We start from the raw sequence: 24,578 nt of genomic DNA, 5'->3' as shown, positions 1-24,578 counted from the left end.
CTACAGTAAACCTGAAGACCTTCAGTGATGGCATCTACTTTAATTGTTAGCTGGAACAAGCCTTGATGATAAATGATAGGAATAAAGCTGTCTTTTCTAGTAGCTAACTTTCTCAAACTTGTGAGCAAATTAGGAAGAACTTATTATCTTGAAGAAACACAGGGGGATTGTCCAGCTGCTTATGAAGGAACAAGAGAAACACAAGTATTGGCAGAAGTTGTCTTGTAGGGTGGTCAATAGCTTCAGGAAAAAGAATAAGTTGTTTTGAGGATGGGCAATGGGTCTGTTGCTTTGTTAGGATAAGGAGAGGATAGGAAAGCACCCACATGTGCTCCTGACAGCGGTTCCTCATGTGGAGACCACAGGACAGCAGTTTTCCATGGGTTTGAGCATTGGGAGACAACAGGATTAGCCATCTTGCTCACAACCACAGCAGAGATTTTAAAGAACACTAAGTTCGCAAACCTCACTTTCTAATCACTTTTGGAGCTTGCTCATTAACTTCTTCTAAGCTATTAGAGTCCTTCTGACCAACAAGTCTGAAAACACCAAGTAAGTCTGTCTTCAATCCTGAATAAAAGAAAATTTTAATCATAAGCTTAAGAATTTAAAGAAGCTGAAATAAACAGCAAAAAGTTAAATTAGATTTTGATCTTAGAAAGTTATAGATGGATTAAGGGTCCAGATAAAATTGGAATATTCAAAGTTTTACAATAAGATTTTGGAACTAAACTAATTATAAAGAACAAACAACTTCTCGTGGGAAATAAGATTCTGTTTTGGTTTTTACAAGATGTAACAAAGATAAACAATTTCATGATTTCGAAAACTGAACATTAGAGGGGACTAAAATTTTTAGGTAGAGGAAAGATTTACAAGCCTGTAAAATGATGCAAAATATTATAACAATAAAATACTGAAGGAGACTTTTGAAGAATGGAATCAGAAAATAGCCACAATATCACCTATGTCAGTAATGATGTCTGCTTCTATGGATAGACTATGTCCAAAAGATGTTATTGAAGAAATGACAGACGTAGAACAAATTTTAGCTGACAAGATAGAGATAGTATTGAAAGTGGATTTACAACTGACAGGCCAAGAAAATGACTTAGAAAAGGATGTTTCATGGATCTACAAAAGAAATTGGCTGAGGTTTTAAAATTTAAAAGGGAAATACTAATGACAAACCAAGAGAGTGACCTGGATATTTTTTTTCCTACTGGATTTACAAAAGAGGCTTGTTAAAGTCTTGAAGAACTCTGTGCGATGGGAGAAATGAAGAGAAATCAAATCCTACAACAATATTTGACTAAACTAAAGATTAAGACTGATAGAAGTAAAAGGAAGGAATATAAAGTTGGTTTATTTGATCAAGATTAAAACAAGATATGTTTTTACTTCTAGCAACCCTTTAATGACTTTCTGCTGACACCAGGACTGAAAAGATTATGTTTTATGGTTTGTTTATAGATAAGAAGTGGGATATGGGATGAAGAGATAAATGTTTATAACATTAGAGGGGGTGAAGAGTCACTAAATGTGTTTATACTTGTGATGAAGGTTGGAAGTCACTTCTTTATATATTTCTTTTCTCTTTCATTATTATAATTCTACTTTTCTTTTTCTTTTCTCTTTCTCTTTTTTCTTGCACTTTTTATTCCTTCTATTCTCTTTTTTTTCCTTTAAGTTTAGTTTGTATTAAATTTTACTATTGCAATCAAAATCCTTAATAAAAAATTATATATATTAAAAAATTTCAGCCAAAAATGTTGCCACCTTAATAATGACTTGTAAATTGTGATGAATATGTAGAAGCTTTAGCAAACTTTGTGACTCTACTGGCAGTTTAAAAAAATCTCTGTTCAGCCTATTGGCTTATTATTGGGACATCTCATACTGAGCTCTCTTTCTGAGAGTTTAAGTGTTTTCTAACTATATTATTCCTCAGTATTTTCATTGAATTGGATATTGAAGGATGCTATTTTTTTTCCTTTCATAAATAATAGTTTTGTTTCAACTATTGCCAGTGACATTCATTGTTTTCATTTTTTTTTCTTCTGCTAAAAGCAATTGTTTGTGTGTGTTTGTATATACTAGGTATTTCAGTTCCATTTTTGGAAGATTTTGATTTGGGGAGATGCTAACTTTACCTTACAAAGTATTTTTAAAGTTACAATCATAGTACAGCTTATTAAAAACACATTAGCTAATTATTTATATTTCTTTTAGGATACTTTCTGAAAATTTTTATCCAGAAAGACAAGATATAAATAATTGCTCTTTGTTCTTTCTTTATATATATCCATCAGTCTATATATCTTTCAGTCTTGACTCCCGGCAACCACCTGGACAAGTCCCTGCAGTTTTCTTGCCAACATTTTCAGAAGTGGTTTGCCCTTGCCTTCTTTTTCCTATGCTGAGAGAGAATGTCAGGCCCAAAGTAAAAAATTTATTTGTGACAAGAAAGTTGTTTTTCGAAATATTCATGGAAATGTGGCCTCTCGTACAGCCATTCAAAATTAATGAGCTGCCACATCCAATAGGCTCTCAGTGTGGCACCTTGCAGTGATATACAATTACACACGAGAGTCGCTTACAGTATTAACCATATGCCATATCTGTGAAAAGTTACACAAAATGCATTTTCCAATATAATTTATAAATATCCTATTCAGTGCTTCAGTCTAGAGTTTTGTCTAGAGTAGAAAGAAAGATAAGAGCCAGTTTGGTGCAGTGGTTAAGACCTCAGGCTAGAAATTGGGAGACTGGAGTTCTAGTCCCACCTTAGGCACAAAGCTGGCTGGGTAACCTTGGGCCAGTCCCTCTCTCTCAGCCCTAGGAAGCAGGCAATGGCAAACCACTTCTGAAATTTTGCCAAGAAAAATGCAGGGACTAGTCCAGGCAGTTGCCAGGAATCAACACTGATTCACAGGCAAGGAAGGAAGGAAGTCTTCTGTTTTTATATTTAGGATTTGCGTGAAATAATGTCTCATTTCAGTGATAGAACTGTAAATTTTGCACTGCACTAATAGAGTTACAGCTCTGTAATACCGCCTTCTTTTTCTCATTGTATGGCCTTAATGCCTCTATGACAGGGCTGATCTGAATAAATAAATAATAACTTCAGTTTCTCCAAAGAAGACTAATTCAGTGGGATTTTAGTCCATTGTACCAACTGCATGGGAGGAATTGGCTCCTGTTACAACAAACCATCTATGTAACAAAATATTTTTATTCCAAATTATAGCCACTGTTCATGTGTGTTGCAATCTGCTGATAAAAGAGAGAAATCTGTTAGTCGCATATACATTAATTAACAGTAAGTTCTAGCTGAACCTAGGTGGGATCTATTTTTGAAAACAAACATACATAGGATTGTATTGATATGTGTAAGTTACAGTACTAGCAAAATATCATGGTTAGGATGATGGACTTCTACTGTTTACGCTCTCAATTGATGATGGAATTTGAATTCTATAGCTATCCAACTATAACACCTCGGTAATGCCCCCTTCTTTTTTTATTTCTTCTTGTAGCTCAACGAATCAGCTAAGCAGCTTATTGAGATGGACAAGACCAATGTAGCTGCTGCATCTGGCAGCGATGTCCCTTTGCCAGCTGACACTAACCTGGCCATAAGCACAGCCCAGTGCTGTACCCTGAACAGTGCCGGAGCAGTCAGTGCCATTCAGCGGCACATTGATGGCAAGAAGAATGCCAAGAAGCGCCACTCCTTCACTGCGCTCAGTATGACCCACAAAACCTCCCAGGCCATGAGTAACAATAGGCATTCCATGGAGATTAGCGCCCCGGTCCTGATAAGTTCAAGCGACCCCCGTGCTGCAGCCAGAATTGGAGATGTGGCTCATCTCTCCACCAGTGCGCCAGTCCAGGTAAACTATCAATTAACCACAATACTCAGTCAAGGATGGGAGAGACCAGATAGAACTAACCCCTTCATATGCTTTGGCTATTGAATTATAGTCAACCCAGCAAGCAGAGGAATTGGGTGGCAGAAATTCCCCAAAATAACATCCTAATAAAACAAGATTTTAATTATGTTACTTTGTATTTTCCCTCTTCTACTGTCATCTTAAAAAATAAAACAGAAACAGAACATCTAAATCTGTTAAGGAGGAAAAGATGAAATAGGTCTGTTCTATAATTTCATTTGTCACTCTTCCCCATTTTCCCCCAGAAGCATCATCAGCATATGTTGTTCATCCCATAAAAAAGGCAAACAGGCAAAACATTGTTCAGGGATTGCCTTGAGGCAAGAATAGGGTGTCAAGTTGACTTTGGCTTAGATAAGGTCATAGGGGATTTGTCTGTGTGGTGAGTTTTCCCCATGATACATGCAGCATGATAGGATTTTGTAATATGGTTCTACTCTGCTGTAAACCTCTTTAGAGAAACTTTTTTAATTTAATACTGTTGCCAAGAAAATTACATGAATGTATTCATGTAGTCACCAGTAGATGAGCTGAACTTGAAGCACTCATTAGCCGTTATTATCAGTACATTAAAAATGCTGTAATATTGTTGTATCGTAACACTAATGTTGTGATTCATTGGCCCTGTTCAGTGTGTTATTCTTTGGGATCTTTGTGCATTATACATACAGGATTGGTATCTGCTCAGATAATCATTAAAGCAGTGTTTTTCAGCCTGGGCAACTTTAAGATGTGTGGACTTCAATTCCCAGAGTTCCCCAGCCAGGAATTCTGGGAGTTGAAGTCCGCACATCTTAAAGTTGCTCAGGTTGAGAAACACTGCATTAAAGTTTCCAAATTCCAAATTTCTGGAGAATTTCTCATGCAAGCAGTTGAGGATGCCTCATGGAAAACTCCTTTGACTGTATAAAGCTAAGTGACACAAATCTGTTTTTAAAAAAATCTGTTGCAAGAAAACGTGTTCTGTTCATTTGGTACTATACTTTGGGGTGTTTTTGGAGTCTAAGCAAGTACTATCTTCTCTCAAAGTCTGAGAGCTAACTTTAGCAGCACTGGCTTTCTGCTTCTGTTCCCCAGTTTTGTCATTAATGGCTTTTAAGCATTTTTAAAAAGATAGTATTCAGTTTCAGGAGTGGTGGTGGTGGTATGGATTTGTTCTGGCTTCAGCTTTTAGCTGGTATTTTAGTTATTACACATATTTGTTGCTTTGGTTTTAATTGTTAAATATATATACTTTTTTTAAGTGATGATAGAGAGGCGGCATGCTATAGTGCAGGGTTCCTCAACCTTAGCAACTTTAAGATGGGTGGACTTCAACTCCCAGAATTCCCCAGCCCACCATGCTGGCTGGGGAATTCTGGGAGTTGAAGTCCACCCATCTTAAAGTTGCTAAAGTTGAGGAACCCTGGTATAGTGGTTACGGTGCTGGACTAGGAGTAGAGAAATCCAGATTTTAGTCTTCTCCTAGGCACAGAAGACAGCTGGGTGATCTTGGGCCAGCTGCTTCCTCTCAAGCCCAATCAGTGTCACTCTGCAATAAGCCAGTTGTTAAACAAAGCTTTGTGATAAAGAACTAGGCAAGTGCAGTGCCAAAACCAGTAGACTCCAACCGTGCCAAAGAAATGCTAAGAAAAACAACAACTTTTTAAATAATTTTTCAAACTTTATTTTCATATATATTACAGATGTGCAGGTTTGAGAGCAAAAAGATGTTTTGGAGCATGCAGGCCCATGAACATAGTGCCTTTCTGCAACTCCTTAAATCAAATATACGATTTCCCAGGATTGTGCAGCAGCTGCAGAGGGATAATCATGGAATTAGGGGAAAAGATACAGAGTTTGCAGGCGCTGTAGTCCAAAACATCTGGAAGACATAACACTTCTACAGTACTTCTGATTTGTATGAAAAAAATTAAGACATTAATCAAATAATAACATTACTATAATAGTAATTACTACTACTACTTTAGTGGTATCTTTTAAAGCTGAGATAAAGGATATAAAACCTTTTGATTTTTTTTCTGCTGAACTACAATTCCCAGAGTTCCTCATCATTGGTTTTACTAGCTAGGATTGCTAGGAGTTGTGAATCAACATCATCAGGAGGACCAAATACTTCCAACCTTGCTTGCAGCCATTTAAAGACTTGCCTGGATTGAGTCCCATTGAGCTCAGTAGGGCTCATTTCTGGGCAGAGAGGCATAGGACCATGTTATTGTAACATGTTTCTTTTTTTCCTCTGTGGGAAGAAATGTTATTGGGCATTTACCCAATAGACCAATTTACATTAAGAAAGCTTTTTAAAACTTTAATGAAAATCTAGAAGCATGCAGTGAAAGGTACTGTTTCTACTAGTCTACACATCAGAATGAAGTAAGCTTTTTCTAAGACTCTGCCTAGTGTTTTCTTTCCATGCGCTGTTCTTTACACACTTCTGTTTTCCAAGAGCATATGGAAGCCTACAAGTTTTACAATACAGCAGATTTGCAAGAGCTGTCCAAAATGGACTGGTTGTGTTGTACTTTTCATGTAGGAGGAGCAGAGACTGCAATACAGGGAGTCCTTTTAGCCAAGCAAAAAGGTTTGTGTAAACTAAAATTGGCTTTAAATTGCCCTCCCATACATACAGTGATGCAGAGGCAATAGCAGCTTTTACATGTTGTTTTGCAAAATGCTTTTATGGCTCCCTAGGTTTAAAATGCAAATTGTGGTGTGGAAAGCTGCTGTTAGAAGTGGGGTAATAAAATAAAATCCTCCCAAGGAAGCAAAATCAAGTTTGCTAAAAAATGAAGGGTGCATATTTTCTTTATGCAATCATACATACTCAAGGATACAACCATATGGGGAACACTAATATCGTCTTATAAAGAACCAGCAGCAGCCATTTTGTAAGGCTGTGACTTTAAAAAAGGAGCTATAAATGCTATTCTCACTACGTAATCTGTGGGTCCAGACTTCATGTTTTACTATTTAGTAAGTAGTATGTCTGGGTAAACAATTGTATGTTTAAAAAATACTCACTGTAACCATCCTTTAATATCACAGTTCCTTGGATTGCAACAAACCAAAATCCATAGATCTCTTCCACATCCTGTTGCAGTAAAAACACAAGCCTGGTTTTCTAATAGCCTCTAGTGCAGTGTTTCTCAACCGTGGCAACTTTAAGATGTGTGGACTTCAACTCCCAGGATTCTCCAGCCAGCAAGGCTGGCTCAGGAATCCTGGGAGTTGAAGTCCACACATCTTAAAGTTGCCACAGTTGAGAAACATTGCTCTAGTGTATAAGAACTATTTTTCTGTGGCGATATTTCATGGCATCTTGAATGTGAAGATTAGAATCACAGGAAAGGCCATCTAGATCTGAAACAACCATGCCATTGCTATATTCACATATCTGTGGCAATGTCAGATCTTACCGTAGGCAGCAAGTTCCATCTCTGATGGAAATTTCTACGAATAAATGCTTAATTATCACTCTCATGATGGGTGTGGTACTGTGTCACAGAACAATAATGGAAAGCAAGAGGACTTCAGGGAATTCTAAGTAGTGAGAGTTGGTTGTGGAATTTCCCCATAATGGCATTTTGCTAATCTAAGCTCCAAACCTGTGATCCCATCAATACATTGGAAGGTCAGTTTAGTTTATGTAGCCTCCATTGTAACATTAAAGTTAACCCTAAATTCAAGAGCTGATCACCCCCAACTCCTGCAGTTTCCTAAGCAGAATCTCTTTGAGCTCTCCTATAGAATTGATTCTCATCAGGCCTGCTGCCCTCAGCAGAGGGACTCTATGGAGCAAGTTCTGGAGTATCTAGTAAAAAATATCCTGCCCCTGTTGTGAGCTTATTACAACTTTTATTTACATCACTTGGAAACAGTGTACAGATACATGAACAGTATAACACAGGTACATTGCTAGCATTAAACAATCTTAAGGTATTGATTTCAGTTAAGGTATTGATCTCAGTGGGGATGAATTCTCCATTGTCCTGTTTAAACAATGGAGCTCTCCGTTCTTTTTTCTTATTTTCTATCTTCTTTTTTTATACTTTTATTGCATTGAAAAATTATAATAAAAGTATATTTTAAAAAGTGGAGCTCTCCCTGTCCCTTGGCAAAAATATTGACCATAATTGGCTTGGTATGGAGTCCCATGTAGCAGCGTTCCTCTCTATTGCTTCCAAGTTCCCTCCAGTCTGTTATCTCTGCTTTTCTTCATCTTGGCCTTCCGAACCAAAATTCACCCCCAGCTGAATTCACAAGGTGATTGTCTCACAGCTCCTTATGCCGTGTAGCAGTCAAGCTACCAACCAGCACTTGAGGATACTTGGTACAACGCTTAATGTCTTTTCTCTTTTCTTTGTTTATAAAAGATAAACTGTTATCCCTGGCTGCTGGTTCTAAGCACTCTTCCTTTCTTCTTTCCCTTTTCTCCCTCACCACACCCAAAGTTGGGGTCCTATGTATGTTTTTGAAGTAGTAGCTCTTTGCCTCTTCCCCCAAACTAGCCTTTTATCCCTTCATTCTATCCCCCTTCCCACTTTAGGCTAGTTAAATTATAACCTGGACATCAGGAAGTCTAGGGAGAGCTTGCTGTCTCTTTCCATGACCTATAGCTGTGACTACCATGGCCACCTCCTTCTAATTTGCTTAAGAGCTTTAACCACACCTGCCTTGCACCAACTTTTCTACAATTACTAGTTGCATTTATGCTCACTCTGATGGCAGAATTCTATATTCACTAAGGAAGAAAATCACTGTAAGTGCTATTTTCGAATAGATCAAACAGATCTACTTTACTGCAATTATGTATCTTTTAGGATAATGCTTGAAATGTTGCTTGGAACCAGAGTCTTTATTAAAGCATTTTCTGAATATGCAAACCAAATAAATGAGAAATACAAAGTCCAACAGGATTTATGTTTATTAAGAGGGGCAGTCGGTTACTTTATTATTTAAATATTTTGTAAAATGTATTTGTATTTCATCAGAGATTATTGGCAATTTTTAAAAGTTTGGTAATATTATTCACATCCTGATGCAAAAGATGGTTTACTCGAATTAGATCCTCTTGATTTCAGTGAGGTAGATGCAGGACTTACATACTTAAGACTTTCTGTACATTAAAACCTAGATATGTTAACATATTACAAGAAATTAACTTGCAAAATGCATGTAGCACTATTACATTAAATAACTATGTTTAATACTATACGGTACAACATAACATCTCAGGAAAAAATCTGCATTTAGGGATACTGCTGTGCTCAGTATCCAAAACTACAAAGATTATTCTTCAAGTCTCAACTGTTCCCTGCTTGTCAGTAATAAGCACATAAATTTCTTGTGCTGCTATAAATGCATTTGAAAACAAGTAGTGGTCTTAAGCCTTTTTGTTGTCTAAAAAGCATGAAACTAATGGATTCTAACTGCCATAGTCACAAAAAGCACAGGAATAGCTTTCAACAGCCCTAGGAAGCAAAGGATTTAGTGGTGGGTTTTTTTTTTAATGTTTGTTTTTTGTAGAAACCTGTATTGTCTTGATCAGTATGTGCCCTGCCTCAACTTAATTTGCATTTAGCACATTTGATGCCCACTCACTGAATGCAGCCATAAAATTTAAAAAATGGCCTTCTAAATTGTGTCTGTCTGTTCTTATAGGCTAGTTAAATTGATTTGTATTGAGAATGTAATATAGCTGCAGGCCAGTGATAAAACTGAGCCTGAGTGAGGTTCATAGAGAAGATATTCGAAAGTATACTGCTCTGAACAGCAGAGGAAGTCCCACTTGGCTTACCAATCTTGCCTAGGCCTCAGATGTCTCATCTTCGCTCCATTTGAACCCCTTATGAATTATTCTTCTTTGCTCTTTGGAAAGGTCACAGGTCAGCTAGCTCCAAATCCCTAGGTTTTTCTGACCAAAGATGAATCTCATAAATAATAAAGCATGGCTGCTTCTCACTATATAACCTGAGCTGGGAGGTAAGAATGCAACAACACTGCTTGTATGTGTTCAAAATAAATTCTGATCTTGAACAGAGTGTACATTTGTTCACAATTAGAGATAATACCTACTTCCCAACTGTATGGTATGTATTTTGAAGATGAAAGCAATCTTGGTGCAGAATGATAAGTTGCAATAGCAACACTAAAAAACAGAGTCTCTCTTAATGATTTTCCAATATAAAAGGATGTGGGTACATATATCTGACTCTTCGTATAAAACAAGAAACGGTCTCCAAATTTGTAGACTGTAGAAGTTCATTGGCAGACTAAAGATAAGAACCATACGGATTATATTTAAAAGTGAAATAAGCCAAAAACAAAGATTTAGTTTTATGGCTGTGCGTGGGAGACTAGGAGAAATCAATCCAAATCCCCTTTTGTTTTTGACTCGGACAGAGTCAAATAATTCTCTGTTCCAAAGAAATATTGTTTTTGTGAATAATGATAGCTATACTCATAACATATCAGATGAGCTCATGAGTTCAAACTGCTTTTTGTATCAAATTCAGCTGGCTTCCTCCCAAGCCCAGAATGTTGGTTTGAGTTGATTAGCCATACTGAGACAAAGCACCAAGGTCATATAATCACATACATTGAGGTGGAGATTTGCATATGTTCATAATATGAGCATGGCTCTGTGTTTAATTTAAAAAAAACTGAGCATGTTGTACTATTCCACGTATGTTATACAAACTGCACATTTTTGTGTTTATTTTTTTACAGTTTTGTAAAAAACTGTAACTTTTAAAAGTTACAAAAAAAAATTTTTTTTAAAAAGTCACTCAGAAAGCTGATAGGTGTGAAGATCCTCCCATATACACCTGTGGCAGAAGACATGTTTAGCATGTAGAGGGGGAAAATACGTTTTCCATTACCGCACTCGTAAGAATTACTGTTGGGCAGCTGTGTCTATATTTATGATCACCCAAGGTCACCAATATGTTTTGAATCAATCTAAAATTACTGCTGCTGCCTGCAGTAACACTATTCTTGAAATGCTTGAAATAGAAATCTGGAAATTAACAAATACATCCATCCTAGTCAGTCATACCAATTCCCTAAGGCAAATTAAATTTAAGTATTGTTATTCTTCATTCTTTGGGGGGCTTCTTGAGTACACCTACCAGAGCATGAGAAAGCTTTAAATGAAGACACTTTCACAGAGACCACTATTCATCATAATGCATTTTGTTGCTAGTTTGCTTTTCACAACTTCAGACGTTTTTTATGGGTAAAAGGATGGAAGAATTGGTGGCAGACACTGGAGGCGGTTTGAGCTATTCATAAAGTTCTGTGATTGAGGCAAGTGATTTCACGTTAACAATCATCTTGACACCCTGAAATGACAACTTTCTGCATTCCTAACTTGAAACTCTTGGTCACAAACAGGAATATGAAACAGTGTTAGAAAGGGGAGTACTCAAATAGTAGTTATGAGATATACTATGAGGAGCTACCCAGTTTAGTTCTCTATTTGTCTGTGCAGCCATATGAGCTCATAAGAATAATGTCTGCACTTAACACTTTGCGTTATTTAAATGGCTATTTAACTAAAATGAACATTATCTTTTTCTGCACCTGAACTGATTATTGTATAGAAATTTCAAACCAGAATTGCAAATATGATTAAAACCTATCATTCATTTTCTCTTACTGGAGAAGAAGCCAAGTTGAATTAAGTCACACTTACTACCAAATAAAGTAATAAATATTCATGAAATCATATTGTACATTTTTTGCTCATCTCATAGGAAAGTCAGTGTAAATTCTCTCTCTTGGCCAGGACAAGCTGCCGATCATGCAAGTGACAAGTGAAAAGCTCATTCACACAAGCTCTGCAGTTTGGGTCCTCCTCAGAATGGTGTTTCATTAAACAGATGCTCTTGGTTACTACAGAATGATCTTAATATCCCCAACCAGCTACACAGAAACAACTCAGCCGTAGTTTATTTTCTAGCCTCTCACGCTGCCTGGTGTAGGCAAGAGTTAGAAGTGCCACAGATGTTTCAGTAATTTATGGGTTAGATAAATCTATAGCAGGAATTGATGTTTATCGCCTCCTGCAGTAGAGAAGTAGCTTGTGTGTGCCCATCTGCAGCTGTAATTACATTTTATCAATGTGTGTAGGGGTGTTTATTAATATATTGCACCATTAAAAGAAATGCTGTGTTCTGGAGTCATTGGATGCCCTAACTCCCACTTTGTTAATTAACATTTGATGAGAATACTTTATCTCGGGTGTAGCTCTTTCTTGCCAGGAGTTGATAGTGCAAATATAAATTCAGTGCTTTGACATTATTTCTAAGAGCATTAAGGCTTGGAGTAGCTGCATGACCCACTGGTTAGTCAGTGGATTTGGCGGAAATGAGTAGCATGAATCTCAGAGACCATTAGTCATTTTTCTAGCTGAGATATTGCCAGAGGATCCCATATTATTAAGCTCTATAGGTGGAATCTAAGTTTCTCTCTCTCACCTTAAGGATAAAATATAAATATGCAATGAAGGCATGAAAGAACATCTGATTTCCATTAATAAATATGGCATTACTGCACACTTTTAAATTAATTTCAAATTTAGACTAACACAATACTTACCCAGTAGCAATAATAATAGCATTTTGAACTTGTAGTAATGTTGGTCTGTATTGCTGTTTTGTTATAGGTCTCATGGTTCCCATTCATCTTGAAAATACCATCAAAGAAGCTAAAAAGTATCTGATATTGCTGTTTAGCCGTTACTATGGAACTGTGAAAAACAAAATTCAGGCTGGAAATAGAAACTGTTATGGCTGTTCAATGTGTGTGTGTGTGTGTATATAATTTACCAATTTGAACTTATCCTAAAGTCTGAGCAGGTCCAAACTGATCAGATCTTAGCTGAATATCAGTCTTTAGACACTGAAAAAGCCCACACAGCGAACAGCACAATAGAGAAAAGACCTTCTACCAATGATAACTTTATTATTTCCCACCCCAAAGAGAACAGCAGATATCAAAACAGACATATCACATACTTGGGGTGTTGCCAAAACCACACTTTTGTTTTTGTTTTTTAATGCCTTCGAGTCAGTGTTGACTCCTGGCGACTGCCTGAACTAGTCCCTGAAGTTTTCTTGGCAGGATTTTCAGAAGTGGTTTGCCCTTGCTTCCTTTCTAGGGCTAAGAGAGAGGGACTGGCCCAGGGTCATTCATCTGGCTTCATACCTAAGACAGGACTAGAACTCATAGTCTCCTGGATTCTAGCCTGGTGCCTTAACCACTACATCAAACTGGTTGTCCCATTGTTTTTTTAGCTGTATGTTGACCTTTGTCTTTAATGGGCTATTGCTAGAAGTGGAAAAACGATTCAAAGAAGTGCTTATTAATAGAAGAGAATATGTGTAGCTCAGGGTTGAACTGTGGAGTCCTTGGGGTTTTCTGAGCTTGGTTGTTTTCTTGCAAACGTTTCGTTACCTGGCTAGGTAACATCTTCAGGGCTAGCCTAGCACTGAAGATGTTACCTAGCCAGGTAACAAAATGTTTGCAAGAAAAAAACCAAGCTCAGAGAACCCCAAGGACTCCACAAAGTGCTTATTGTGTTGTATGTGCCAAACAATTCCATTCCACCAAACTTTGCCTTTGCTTTCAAGAACTTAAAGAGGTCTTGTCAACTTACCTGCCTCCCATTGGCTACAGTAACTGTGATAAGGTGTAGCTTTGCCAATAAATTATTCTCTGTACAGATAAATGCCTTGTCCTCTATCTATCTTCCTAACCTATCCGCGGTATCATCTCAATAGGAAACTGTCACCATTATTGGTTGAGTGTTGAGCAATGACAATGTTTGCAAGGGCTCTAAGATGTTTCCCTTGTTCCTCATACCCTGTAGTAAAATTGAGGAAAAGAAGTGTCCTGTATTAATAAAAATCTGGCCATGAAGAAAGCTATGGAAGAGAGAAGTATTTGGGCAACTGGAATTAAGCATAAGCAACAGATGACATTGGAAAAGGAAAGGTAGGGGGAAAAAAAGGAAAGACTAATTAGCATGTATGTAGCAACTAGCAGTAGCAAGAAAGTGGTAAAAACCAACAGATATCCTTCCTTTTGCCTTTTTCCTCTACCCCAGTTCCTTCTGGGTCCTTGCATTTGATAATCATAATCCCAAACACATTTACAGCACCGCAGTCTCAAGTAGCTGTTTTCCATTTGGTTTTGTGTTTGATTTTCATCTGTTTCCTTTTCTTGGAGACAGATGCATATATAAATGATCATTTCCCTCTCATATAGTTAGTTAAAAACTAAGTCAGATGTTTGACTCATTAACAAAATAGAAGAGTTTTTTTTAATTTTACTTTTCTAGATTTCATGATTTGTTTTCTTTAAATTCATGCTTTCCTAAACAAATATGTCACTATGTTGGGAAGCAAAGAATCTGTTAAAAGATCACTATGATCATAGATCAATGAAATGTAATTTTCTGCAGATTATTGGCCCTCTAAATCAAAATGCCCTCTTGCAAGCATTCTTACTGTTTCCTGAAAAAAACAAAATATAAGTGTGCATATTATACTTAGCAAAGCCAAACCACAAACAACCTGATTTATGCAAAACATCATTTTACAAGGTATTAAGTTCTAACTCTTCCAATATGATATTTGAAAACAGACATAATTAAATAGGCAAGGTTTGCACAAGTGATAATATATTTGACCAGAATTATCTTCAATCACACATTCCACTATTTTATCATCATAAAACCTAACCACAATAGCTATCATACAGATACAGCGTGTCTTGCCCTGAGTCTTGAGATTAGGTAGGAAGTAAATGTAAATTAATTGCAAATATATCATGTAACACTTCCCTCTGGAAATCAAGCCAATGGGCCTGCATACCCAGATAGCTTTCATTCTGTCCTATGTAATATAATGTTTCATGAGCAAAAGAATGGTATTTATCATCTATATTAAGCCACCAGGGGATATCTTCTATTGGGATATCATCTGCTGGCTTGGATGGGGTATTATCAATCTACAGATTATCTCTCTCTACCCTGGTAAGGCTGTGGATGTCCATTGAGGCTGCCCCAATGTCCAAAGGCAGTAAAGAATTGGGTGGGATGAAACCAGGCTAAATTCTGGCAAAATGGAGTTGCTGTGTGTGCAGAAGCAATTGTGTTTGCTGATGGCCTCCCTACTCATTCTGAGCGGACAATCCTTGAATGGGTGCTGCATTGGTTACCAATACATTTCCAAGTACAATTCAGGCTGTTGGTGATGACTCATAAAGTCCTTTATGACTTGAGTCATAATTATTTTAGGAACTGTCGTGTTACGTCATCCTAGAAAAGAATGTCAATGGTCCCCTCTTTCTAGGAAGTTAAAGTGACAAGCTTTTTCAATATTGGATATCCTCTATTTTGTTAATTTTAGGACATCTGCTAAGACTGGTTCTTTAAAAGAGCTTTTGGAACTGAGTAATTATGGTGTGGGATTATCCTATAGCTCCCTTATGGTGCATTGTTTCAGTTATGATATTTTTATGGTTTTAAATTGTAATTATTGTGAGCTGCCCAGACTTTGTAAAGTTAGTGGGATACAAATGTTGTAAAATAAATAAATGTCCAAAAAAATCTACTAGGCTTAAAATTCATGACATAGGAACTTCACCTGGAGACCCATGATTTACAAAGTCTGTTTTGTTCAATTCCCTGCACTTTTTTTGGAAAAGCATATGTTATTGATGGATACAGATCTACACACGGAAAATCCATGTCACATACTATATTTCTTCAGTCTTCACCAACCTGGTCCACTCCGAATGTGTCAAGACTGGGCCTGGCTTGGGAATTTTAGGAGTACAGCTAAAGAGAACCATATTAAGGGATTATTTGTATCAGTAGCATATGGGGACTGATTTTGGCCAGGTTTTTTTGGTCTGATCTGAGCTACTGAGAGAGCCAAACTGGTATTTGTATGACTCAAAAAAAGTGTTATTTGTTTGCATTTTTGCTGTGTTCTGAGCTCTTGGAGGAAGGGAGAAAGTCCAGATGTTTTAGGTCCAATATATTTCTTCTTCCCAACCCTCCTCTGCAGAGTCTTACTCTCCTGTATGTGTGCACAGGTAGTCCTTGACTTATGACCACAATTGGGACCAGACCTTTCATCACTAAGTGATACAGTCATTAAGTGAGTCGTGCCCAATTTTACGACCTTTTTTGCCATTGTTGTTAAGTGAATCAAATGGTCACTAAGCAAATCCAGCTTCCCCCATTGACTTTGCTTATTGGGAGCCCCCTGGGAAGGTCACAAATGGCAATCACATGACCCTGGGATACTGCAGCTGTCATAAATACATGCCTGTTGCCAAGCACCCAAATTTTGATCACATGACTGCGGGGACACTGCAACAGTCATAAGTGCAAGGACCAATCGTAAGTCGAGGACTACCTGTACTGTTCAGAAGGACAATTCATTAGAAAACCAGATGTCCAACATTCAGCATTAAAAACTGGTCCTTCTACACTGTTGCCTTTGTACCAGTCCCTGGTGCTACAATCAGCTAAGTAAATGACTGATAGAAGTTTTAAGATTAAGAGACAGTGAGTTGGAAAGAAGCATTAAAACTTTGTCACACTTCACAGCTTCTGAAATGTGTCTTAGCTCAGGGATTTGTAAAATCCCACAAGGTGACATAAAGAAGAGGAAGGATTTATAAATATATTTCATATCAGGACTCTTTATAGCTGAATAAGTGATATGTTATATCATATCATATGTTGCCAAACCTTGGAAACTTTTAAAACCATTGGTCCAGATTCCGTCAACTGAGAGAGAATGATGGAACAAAGAGTTTATTAAAAAGAGCTGTAATTTCTTCTAAATTTGTCAAGGAATAGCCAGAAGAGCTTTTAACATTTCTTTTCTTGAATAGGCTCTTTCAAAAAGGGCAAAATTTAGCCTCATCTCCAGTATACTCCCTTCCAAACTAGTTTTTACTGTTAGAAATTAGAGAAGGCATAAGTATTTTTATTTTTTAAAACAGTATGTTTCATCAGTGGTGGATCTGGTTTCCCTTTTGACAATGAAGTATGAGCTCAGAATAAAAAAAATCAGTACAAACTGAGTTACAATGACAATAGGTATTATTTTATTGCTCTGTGGTTCCGCTCCAATCACTAAAGAGATTAACATTTCTGGCTGATTATAAAAAGTAATATACAAAATAACCATATTGGAGCAATTGATAACCATCTTATTTTTTTAACAAATATATCAAGTATTATACACAGCTCTTATCAAATTAAGCATAGTCCCAGTGATGGAGAGACTAACCTTGTCTTAGGCTGAAACAAAATACTGATTTTCTGAATGCAGTTTGCTCAGATTTCTAGTTATATTACAGTGGAGCTTTGACCATTGCTGAGAACAATCAAGTGATCCTTCTGCAAAAATTATGTTGTTAGAATGTATAAAACTAAAGAACCTATCCTAAAGAAAAAAAGGATGCTAATAAATAAAATACGCATTTATTGGAGGTCATACAATTCAATCACAAGAATGAATGTGAAATCTTTAGAAGACTTACTAGCTGCTGCATATTACATCCAATTGAACGCATCCAAAAAGCCCCTGAAAAAACAGCTTCCAATAGCTATTTTGTTATTTTGCAATAGCAAAACAAGTTGGGGAGGACAACCTTGTTACAGTCAGTGACAGGTGTCTAAGGGGTTTTCTGGACACTGCTAGGAGCAAAGGCAAGGGAAAATCAAATGTAATCTTAGAGTGATTAGAATATTGTGGAAGAATGCTATCTTTGTGTCCTGTGCTTATCAAACAATATGTAAATGGCTGCTGACTACAGTAGAGCTCACAACCTTGTTTATGTCAGTGCTGACATTTGTACTAAAGAGGGAAGAGGTACAGCACTAACTTCTAATGATATTAAATATTTCCTAAAATGATGCATTCCTTTCATTTTTCTCCACTTCTATTGCTTCTAGGATTCTACTTCAGCTGGATCTGCAACCATGGCTGGACACAGAACAAGTGCAATTGTTGGAGATCAAGGAACACCACCAAAGGTCCAGCTACCACTCAATATGTAAGCAGAAGTTTTGCTCCAAAGAGCAATGTATCATTTTGGTTTTATTATTTATACTTCGAAAATGTTGATCCATTGCAGAGCACCTCACCATGGTTATCACTGATTTGGATGACCCAGCCTTCTGCCAAAATTGAAAAGTGAAGAGTGAAAGGCCAGGTCACTTACTTCACAGAGCCCAGTTTTAGCTTCCAAGTTACTTATTACAGTTCTGTGAATGATTACTTGGCAGGCAATGTGCCTATCTAATAGGGAACATCTGATATTATAATTAGACCATTTATGAAATAATATTCCTATACAATTGAACACCTGAGACTATATTATGTTAGGAAGTGTGGTTCATAAAATAAAATTCATCCAGTTGTGTATTTAGTACAGTAAATGAAGTTACAACATTAACATGGTACCTGCAAAACTTTTAGTTTCAGTGAAAAAAACTAAAAATAGAATGATTAAATACTAATTGAAATTAAATTACACAGTCAAGAAAAAAAAAACAGACCAAGCCCAATTTTCTTTTCCTTGGATCCAACATTTTCTGTCCGCTGGAATGTTCCCTTGAAAGAACTTCCATTCAAAATATTCTGATCAGTTTTGGAGATGGTGAGTATCTTTCACCATTTCATTCATTACCTTTGTAATAACTTCTCAGCTTTTGAATCACCATCCAAGACATCTGAGGTGTCTTTGCTCCTTTTAAGGAGGGAAACAGGACGTATACATTTTCCTGCCAACAATGTCCAAAGTGACTGAAAATGTTTAGTGGCATACAGCAGTGAGGGTAATTGCACAAGTATTGAAGGCAACCTAATGTGAGATCATGGGTCCTGTCGTATAAATAGCAGGTACAAACTGCATTACAGGTAGTCCGCGTTTAGCTACCACAGTTGGGACTGGCAACTTGGTTCTTAAGCGAAGTGGTTGCTAAGTGAAACTGCAACTGTGCTTGTGATCTTACTTCAGATTTCCTTTGCTTTACAGACCTGCGGAGGTTGTAAATGTGAGGATTGGTCACAAAGTTACTTTTTCATCACTGTCATAACTGCAAGCAGTCACTAAATGAGACAATCGCTAAACGAGAACTACCTGTATTCTTTATACATACCATGAGTGCTTAATTCTATAAACTGTCTACAATATTCCACTTGACCAAGTTGTAGAATATTTTAATATGTGCAAGGAAGAGGAAAATAAGCACCTTTGTGCTCTTAAGTGCTAGAAAGCCAGGCTTCCCTTCAAAAGAAGTATACCACAAACTCATAACAGGCCTACAGAGATGATGTCAACTGTAGCACCATGAATCCAACATTTTAAAATCAGTCACAGTTGAGTCCCTCTTTCCCAAAGTTAAAGCTGGAAATTCTACCTGGTAACTATTAGTGCTGAATCCTATAGATGGAAATGGTGTCAGTTAACTGGGTACCACTCATAATACCGAGACATCCAGCACCGCACAAAAGAGGAGCCCTTTTTTTTCATGTTAGGCACTCTGAGCTCAGTTCTATTTTCTAGTGTCACTGAATAGTCACTGTGAGTTTTATATTTTGTTCCGAGTGGCTAGCACTGATTGCAGTAAAACCAGAGAATGTGTTCATGCTAATTAACATAGTTCACTGCACATACACCACCAAAACATAATGTGACAATACTTCCTCAGGCCTCTTGTGAAATATATACATTAATTATTTGATCAGGATGCTGCCTACTGCAAACATACGATAAATCAAGGCAAAGAGTGCCTAAAGGAATTGTTAGAAGATATGAGCAGTCTAATAATTATTGCTGTTTACTTTCTGCTTGCAGTGAGAATACTTACTGCACACAGGAACAGAATAAAAAAGCAAGCAACATTTATTCTTCAAATTATATTTTCTAGAAAGCAGAAAAAATAAGGCCTCACAAGTATTGATTGCAGTCTGAAGTCACACTGAATTATGAAGTTCAGTATTTCTTTTTTCGTCAGCTATGTGGTAGATCTCCTACTTTTACTCCTTCCAGTAATTACAAAAAAATCACATGTAATTTAGCCATTTAGTTTTATATAGTATAGTTTTATTTAGTATAACTATTAGGCACAAAACAGAATATATATTTTGTTTTGAGCTTGAAACAAACCATCATGTCCCAGAGGTTCTGCCAACCGTTTTGGATTGGCTGTGTTCTGGCAGAATTTTGATTGTTCTGGGATTCTGCTGAAGCATTGATTGTTCTGAGTTTTTCCTGAAATAAAAATCTGGAGGAATCCTAGAGTGATTGTATGGGGCAAAGAAGGCAAAGCTGTTACATGTCATCCCTGTTCCTCTCCATGGCCAGTGTACCAGCCAGTGATGTCCAAGCACAACATATCCCATCAGCCTACCTGTGCCCAGTCTTTTAAGTCCCTTCCCTTCCCTTCCCTTCCCTTCCCTTCCCTTCCCTTCCCTTCCCTTCCCTTCCCTTCCCTTCCCTTCCCTTCCCTTCCCTTCCCTTCCCTTCCCTTCCCTTCCCTGTTTTCCCTCAGCTACAACTACCAGTGTCCCAGAACAGAATATCCCACCCATCCTGATTTTCAAGGATTTTCCCTCTGGTATGTATAATAATAAGGAAAATTAAGAATTATGGTTTTTAAAATTATTTCTAGTAATTTTAGAAATATTACTTTCAATAGTCCCTTAGTTCAGCTGCCTATTTTGAAGTGCAAAATATCCTAAAAATACATTTTGTGGAATTTCTTATTGCATCATTTTCATCGCCATGATTTGCTTTTCATTTGATAGCTAAAGTTAGTTGTGTAGCTGTCCTATTGTTGAAACCTGTAGAAAAAGTTCTAATTAAAGTTCCAGTTCTGTCAGTGTGTCAAAGATTGTTTCTAACTATCCCGATGGAGTTTTCCCTTCTTTTTTCCTATATTCTTTTGCTGGTTCATCCTTGCAGTTGTTCCTCACTGAATAAATAAATTTGGCAATAACAGGTGTTTTGTGTTAAAACAAAATATGGTTTAGTTGCTATGTGCGTTTTCAGCTTTAACCTTTCACCATTAATATCTTTTTCATTTTTGACAGTTATTTGGCATTATATGCATACAAACCCCAGAAGACAGATGAACTAGAGCTACGTAAGGGTGAAATGTATCGTGTTATCGAGAAGTGTCAGGATGGCTGGTTCAAAGGGACATCCTTGAGAAATGGCATGTGCGGAGTCTTTCCAGGCAATTACGTTACTCCTGTTTCCAGGTGAGAAGCAGTGGGAGGTTTAGCAATTTGATATCATCACTTCCCAAAGGAAGGAAATAAATCCCAAAATGTATCTTCCCTCAGTTACACTTCAGGTGTTCCTTTTTCTTTTTTTAATTTTTAATATAGAAGTACTTTTCAATTCCATAAGATTTTTATCATAGTATCCTCACCAATGGGTTTTAAGAACAGTTTGTGATGCTGAGGGATTGTGTCTGACCTCACACTATATCTCCACGATGTCGCACGTGTTTCTCCTGTCCGTGCTCTCAGGCCTGTGGTCTAGATACAGAGGTTGCTCATAGCTAGGCTGGGAAAGATCTCAGCTGCTGCACGTGGCAGCAATAGCCCCAAAATAGTTAGATGATGTATATGATTCAGTGACCAACTGAAATGTCCATAGTTTCTGCTTCCTCCTTTCTGTGTAGCTCATGTTTTCTTTAAAACAGATTAAATAGAGTTTTTTATGCAAGTACTAGTACAGCCTACATTTCTTCTCAACACCAGAATTAAGGATTTCTGACCAACTTTTTATTTCTCTATAAAAGAGCTCTAAGCAAGTTTGCATATTTTGTATTACATATTGCTTCTGTGGCTACTTTCTCACAGTTCATTCACTGTGGAAAATATATTTGTCATATAGATCTCTCCCTCTTTCCATCTATCTCATAATAACTATATGTATAGAGAGAGCACTACCTTTTTGCAGAAAAATAAGCTGAGTTAGTAAATTAGACCTGAAAAAGTTTTAACTAAGTATTCTTTAATTAAAATATCAGCGTTGGCCAAAAAAAAATCATGTATTAAGTAAACAAATAATCAGATGAGACTGAATTAATAGGCTGTTCTATCTAGCAGCTACTGAAAAAGCTTGTCTTTTATTTTATTTGGTAGGCACACGATAAAAATCTCAAGAGATGCTGTACCAAATAATGGCATAGGAGAGATCTAGTCACATGAGGAAACATTGGTTTCAGTAATGTTTCCTTTGACTTCTTGCATAGAGCATTTTGGTTGGACTTCCCTTTTTTCCCAGGGTCCCTGCAGCAACTAACCAGCCCCGGAATTTAACAGGAGGTTCTCCAACAGCAAAAGGCTCCCCTCGAGATGCTCAGCCAGGAGGCTCAGCTCTTACCAGTTCTGCTCCTGTGGCCAGACCAGCGGTTCCAATCACAACCCCTCCCTCTCAGACCCAGCTGCCAGCAGGCTCCCCACAGATGAATAACTGCATGAGGTACTCTTCTCAGCACACCGTTGCCCAGCCTCGCAGTTCTGTGCAAATAGGTAGGTATTATGTGCAGGCACCCTGTCTTCTAGAACTCATATCAGAGACAGGAGCCTCTGGAACCCTTTTGTCTCTGTAGGGTTCCTCAGCAAATCCTTGGCTCTGTTTAAAACTTAATCAGTAATAAGGATTAGAGGTTTTGTTTTTTGCCTGCAGTGTTTAAGGTCGTATTTATTGATTTCAAGAACCATATTATGGTTATTTTGCTATTCTATACCCACAACGGAAGTCCCATTATAGCGCTTACAGATGTGACACTAATTCATTTGGGGAGCATAAAACATCCTGTATGTTAAGAAGTAAATATTGTAAGTCCACTTAACAGGTCGTACGTGGCTTTAATGTTTTAAAACGGTCTATTAGGTTTAAAATATGAAAGATGTTTATTGTGCAGTGCAAATACAAGTGATACTTACAAAGGCTTGAAATACAATTTCCTTAAAAAAAATGGAGTGTATACATTCTGTAAAGGACTTTTTTCCCACATGGTATTCTTTATTCAAAGAATTTTACGCATGCATATGTATTCAGTTTTTACATTGTGGTAGTTTTTAGCTTTTATACTTTGGCTATAATGTGTAATAAATAAAAGTTAATTATATATTCCAGTGGCTTTTCAGAACCATTTCAGAAATGCTTTCTGATGGTCACCAGGTTACTTTCCTAACATACAATACTAATTTGTCCTAAACACATTAAGAAAAAACACTCAGCCTCTGATCAAAAGTGCAACAGAACAGAATTGAGTTTTATATGACTGTTTCAAGTCACAGATTAAGTGGCTTGTTATCCCACATTTTCAAGAAAATTAATTCATTACAAAAGTCTTATTTTTAAATGGCTATACTCTGCATGTAGGTTCTGCTAGACGTTCAGGAAAGAGAGAAAATAGTTATTTATTGTATTAATTGATTTAATGATAATTCTGCTCCGGCAAGCACTGAAAGCAAGTAACAATTTAAAAACAAAAACAGAATATCAACACTTGAAAATACAAATTAAAATTAATGTTAAATATATATATAGTAAAATTAACTAACAATTAAAACCCTACTGAAAGTAATGTATTGTTACAGATTTCCTAAACATTGAGAGAGTTGGCCCAAGGACAAAGCTCTTCTCCATATGACAAAAAGACAACAGAGGGCCTTTCCGACATATGTTAACCACCAGACAAGGCCATGATGGAAGATGTGGTCCTGTAGATGGTTGGGCACTAAACCAATTATAGTTTAAAAGTCAATACTAACATCTTCAATTGTGCCTAGTCAGCAACTGGCAGCAGATGTGCAGATGTTTCAGTACAGGCAACATCATACAATTCCAATTTCCATTTACTCTGCTATATTTTCTCCAACTGCAACTTCCAGACATTTACTAAGAATAACCCTACGTAGAACATGCTACAGTACTCAAGATATCCAGGCTAATAAGCCTTGCCAAATTCATCTGGCTCAGGAATGGTTATGTGCATTCCTCATCAAAGATGCCACCAATGGCAGCTGAGATTCAAGGAATGTTCTCAGGCTGCAAATCTGTTCTTTCAAGGACAGTGCAACCCTTTCCAAAACAGTCTGAAACTTAGTCTCTGAGATCAGTTCCCTGTTTCCCAATAGCACCTTATCTTGTTTCAATTTAATTTCAGTTTGTTTTCCTTCATTTAGCCCACTATCAAACTTACATAGTAGATATCAACTGCTACCTTGGTAGTTAGGTAATTGGGTAGTAAGAAGTATAGAATTAGGTGACATCAGCATACAGCCAGTGTACTGATGACAACCCACTCCAAAATTCCAGATAACCTCTCCCAGTAGTTTTGTGTAAATATTGAACTGTTAGCCCTACCAGGTAGATCCGATCAGGAATCAACTCCATGGGATAGCTAAGACTACTTTTATTGAGAGTGGCTATAATAATAGAATCTTGCAAGTCTGATTGTGCTGAACCTCCTCCCCTTCTTATAACCGTGTGAATTAGGGAGTTGTCTGTTTGAACCACTTCTGCATACTTTGTGCTTGTTTTGGACTGAAGATA

The 24,578-nt window shown here is 37.1% G+C and overlaps 1 protein-coding gene across 1 annotated transcript in view; it reads left to right on the top strand.

The window, feature by feature from the left end:
• Positions 1-24,578, top strand: part of SH3RF3 (SH3 domain containing ring finger 3) — a 220,634-nt gene that overhangs the window by 162,753 nt on the left and 33,303 nt on the right. The window contains exons 4-7 of the mRNA XM_088136560.1: positions 3,540-3,896; positions 17,944-18,044; positions 21,089-21,259; positions 22,296-22,543. Coding sequence (XP_087992686.1) covers positions 3,540-3,896; positions 17,944-18,044; positions 21,089-21,259; positions 22,296-22,543 — 877 coding nt within the window. The remainder of the gene's footprint in view (positions 1-3,539; positions 3,897-17,943; positions 18,045-21,088; positions 21,260-22,295; positions 22,544-24,578) is intronic.

Source organism: Python bivittatus, unplaced genomic scaffold (assembly GCF_059951505.1).
Source record: "Python bivittatus isolate LINGU-HERP-01145 unplaced genomic scaffold, Pbiv_v1 ctg000060_np1212, whole genome shotgun sequence".
In the NCBI taxonomy this organism is placed as follows: Eukaryota; Metazoa; Chordata; class Lepidosauria; order Squamata; family Pythonidae; genus Python; species Python bivittatus.
The sequence above is the reverse complement of the archived record's forward strand: the minus strand, read 5'-3'. Positions and strand labels throughout refer to the sequence as shown.